This window comes from Lactuca saligna, chromosome 4 (assembly GCF_052625555.1).
Source record: "Lactuca saligna cultivar CGN05327 chromosome 4, ASM5262555v1, whole genome shotgun sequence".
NCBI lineage: Eukaryota > Viridiplantae > Streptophyta > Magnoliopsida > Asterales > Asteraceae > Lactuca > Lactuca saligna.
Window position 1 is genome coordinate 24546537 of NC_136420.1, and position 3690 is coordinate 24550226.

Genomic DNA, 3690 nt, shown 5'->3' on the forward strand with positions numbered 1-3690 from the left:
TTAACTAATCAGTGATTTGGTGATAGCTCAATGCATTTTTCACGACCTATATTTTAATGTTTGTGTTTTATTGATTTCGGGAAAGAAAAGTAAGGAAAACGCATTAAGAAATAATTATGAACAAGACAATTAGTAGTTGATTTGGATAATCGTTTTGACCCAACTTAAGAAAATTATAATCGTTTTGATCCGACCCAAAAATATTTGATATATTTTTTTAGCTTCCAACATATGAAAATCATGGATCCACCATTGTACTAGCTGGTTTGAAAATTATATTTGTATTTATTTCATATTTATCTGATAGGGGTATTTTGGTTGATTCCAATCTTTGTTCCATTTGTTCTTCTAGGTTGGAGAGTACTGATCATATTTTTGCAGAGTGTCCTAATTTGATTATCTTATGATCTCTTATTGATGTTTGGTGGGGTGTCAATCTTTATTTTCAGAAATACATCGATTTTTGGAGCAGCTATTCCCAGGAAATCTTTGATTTTTGATGATGTTGTTTTTTAGGCTTTTGATTGGATTTCGAATAGGTGTAGAAAAATCAGGCTTAGTTGGTCGTCTTGACTTCATAATCCTATTTCAGCAACTATTTTGATGTAATTCTTTTTCTAGTTCCTTACTAGTTTTTAATAAATTTTCTCCGTTAAAAAAAAAAATCATATTTATATTAAGTATTAGTATTTCTAATTTTATTTTTGAATGTATGATTTGTGTGTGATTGTACATGATTAACAATTATTAGGATTTATAATTTTTTTCCTAATTCAATTTGAATAATGATCGGATTTTATTTAATTAGTTAACGAAAATCATAGGGTCGAATCGGATTTAACCCGTTTATTGAACAGAAAGAAGGTTATATAAATGAACAATGGTCAAACCCGAATTCAACTCCGTAGACGTAAAGATTCTCCCGTTTTAGAATTTAGGTTGAGCGACGGCAGTACAGGCGGAGGGCGACAGGACGAGTCTTTGACAACGGTGAGATTGCGAAGGGGCGCAGCGTCAGGCGCTGCCATGGTGGGCGAATGATAAGCTGCAGGCTGTAGTCTGCTTCTCTTTTACTGATTTTCTTCTGTATGCAACTCCCCTTTTTCATTCTAGTTTGCTGGAGTCTATCTCCCTTGTTACGGTGGTTTATTTGTGTTATAATTAATAGTTTCTTTTCATTTAGGGTTATAGCTGTCTAACTATCGGCGTGTAAGCCATGCATCGTAGTATCATACCATATAATGAGCAATTGTATAATGCATGAGTTGCGATTATGATAACTTAAAGGTGGTTGTGATTGTTTTTAAAGTGAGTTATTACTTTTTATAAAGCTAATAAGTTAAAAAGTTGTTTTTGATAAACATTAACACTTTAGATAAAATTAGGCAAAAAAGTGATTTTTCCAAAAAAGTCAAGAATTTCATGACTTTTTGGAAAAGTTAATAAGTTTGATTTAAAAGTTTACCCAAACACGCACTTAGTGTTTGGAAATCATGTAATGTATCTTAGATATTAAAACTGTTATTATGTTTAAAATTAATGTTCCGGTGAAGTTTTGTAGTGCTCAATGATTGTGGGAAAAAATGGTAGAAGTTTTGTAGAGTTCAATGATTGTTGGAAAAATGTTTGAGCTGTATCGATGGTAGAATAATGATATGACAATCTATTAAACTGGGAATTAGGGCTCTAGTATTCACATAGAGCATAATGAGCATATCTAGTACTATTGAGCAAGATCATGTTTAATTTCAATTGATATATTTGTCTTCTATTTATATTAGTTGACTTTTCCTCTCACGTGGCTCTTTTTTGAGCAACCAATTCCTATTTGTTTGATGCAAGGATTTATATTTCTCTTTGATGTTGCGATAGATATGTATGGCTATCGGCTAATATTGAGAATGAATGTTATGCAAATCTCTTTTCTTTTTTCCTTCTTAAATTCTACTTTTCAATCGTGTGAAGGTCAGACTTCAAGGAAATGGTGGAAGTGCAACCCCAAAGTTTGGATAGAATCAACACTCTTCCTCAAGACACAATTGAAAAAATTCTGACTCTTTTGCCCATTCAAGATGCATTGAGGACGAGCGTTTTGTCAAAGAAATGGAGGCATTGTTGGAAGGGAATGCCTAAACTTGTATTTGATGACAAGTACTTAAATACCTCATCAAGTAGCAAAGAAATTAACAAATATAAGTTTGTCAATGCCATCTTCCATGTTTTGATGTTACATAATGGTCCAGTATTAGAATTCAGTATCTCTATTAATATCGATACAGAAATTGATGATGAGATTGACCAAATAATACTCCATCTTTCAAAGAGCAAAAATATCAAGAAATTCATCTGTAAGTTTCGGTCAAATGAACTCTTCAAATTTTACTTTTCCAAGCGCTACAAGCTACCCTCTGTGTTCTTTTCATTATACGGACTACAACACCTACATCTCACACATTGTGTGATTGAGCTTCCATTAACATTTAATGGATTCATTACCTTGAGGATTCTCGAGTTATGCAATGTCAACATCACTGCGAAGATGCTTCAACAATTACTTACCAATTGCCCATTACTTGAGAAATTTATACTGGTAATTAAGTCCCATATAATCATTTATGAAAGCGCCTTCAGTTAAAACCTTCTTACAAAGTATATGGATGCAGATTGGACATCAAAAAGGCTTTATTACACTAGGAAACAAGTGTAGATTTCTTGAGCTATCCAAGTGTTTACCTTCGGTTCAGGTTCTGAAAATCTCTAAGTCTTATATCAAGGTAATAAATACTTAATTAACTTGATGCTTTTATCTCATGCAAAAATATCGTCTTTTTAATTCTAGTCTTGGTATTCGGTTAAAGCAGTTTACTGAAGGCAGTAGTATGCAGAACCCCCCCGCTTTACTAGTCCACTTGAGGATACTTTATCTTGATGTGTGTTTTCTGAAACAACATGAGCTTTCCGATGCTCTCAGTGTGATCAACAGCTCCCCAAATTTGGAGAAGATAAAAATAGAGGTAGATAGATATAAACTACACACACTCACATACTTTGAAAATAATAGATATACAATTCTGTTGACAAATCGTACATGTTTTTTGATCAGCTGTGTTGGAACCATAAGCTGTGTGGTGAAGAAACTTGCAAGGAGTTGGTTGATCTTCAAGACTACTATTTGGGAATGAAGTTGGATCATCTTGAAGAACTTGAGATAACAAGTTTCCATAACTATGCTCCTGAAATGGAGTTTGTGAAACTCATCATGGCTAAATCACCTATGCTTAAGAAAGCACGAATAAAGCTTAATTCAGATGTTTCTGTGGATAAAGAAAATAAGATGCTTCGAGATTTGCTGCGATTAACATTTCCACGTGCGTCACCAAAAGTGGATATCATTATTGAACGCTAAACAATAATATGTGGATGTAAAATACAAGTTATGCATTTAGCTATTTTTTTTTTAAGGATATATGTTTTATGTTATAAACCCACATCCATCGGTCTCCATTCAAATATGGTTAGCAAAGTCACTCCATAGTCCATATTCAAAGCATTTCTTGAACCATGTCAAAATATAGTATAACACTAAATTCGACATTATATTATTATTTTTTTATACTAAATGCTGTCAAACTTTATATGGTAATTTTGGTGCTCCAAATTTTTTTATCTAAAGAATTTGAATTTATTTTA

The 3690-nt window shown here is 32.6% G+C and overlaps 1 protein-coding gene across 1 annotated transcript; it reads left to right on the forward strand.

Moving 5' to 3' along the window:
• The first annotated feature begins 1971 nt into the window (after positions 1-1971).
• LOC145039382 (F-box/FBD/LRR-repeat protein At1g13570-like) lies at positions 1972-3406 on the forward strand. Its single transcript, XM_078987446.1, has 4 exons — positions 1972-2590; positions 2664-2774; positions 2862-3014; positions 3104-3406. Exons 1-4 carry the CDS (start codon positions 1982-1984, stop codon positions 3404-3406), a joined length of 1176 nt encoding a protein of 391 aa, XP_078843572.1. The 5' UTR covers positions 1972-1981.
• Positions 3407-3690: the final 284 nt, after the last annotated feature.

Coding starts and splice junctions, on each gene's coding strand:
- LOC145039382 (XM_078987446.1), top strand. CDS start 1,982: ATGGTGGAAGTGCAACCCCAAAGTTTGGATAGAATCAACACTCTTCCT. Junction 2,775..2,861: donor TCTCTAAGTCTTATATCAAG/GTAATAAATACT, acceptor CGGTTAAAGCAG/TTTACTGAAGGCAGTAGTAT. Junction 3,015..3,103: donor TGGAGAAGATAAAAATAGAG/GTAGATAGATAT, acceptor TTTTTTGATCAG/CTGTGTTGGAACCATAAGCT.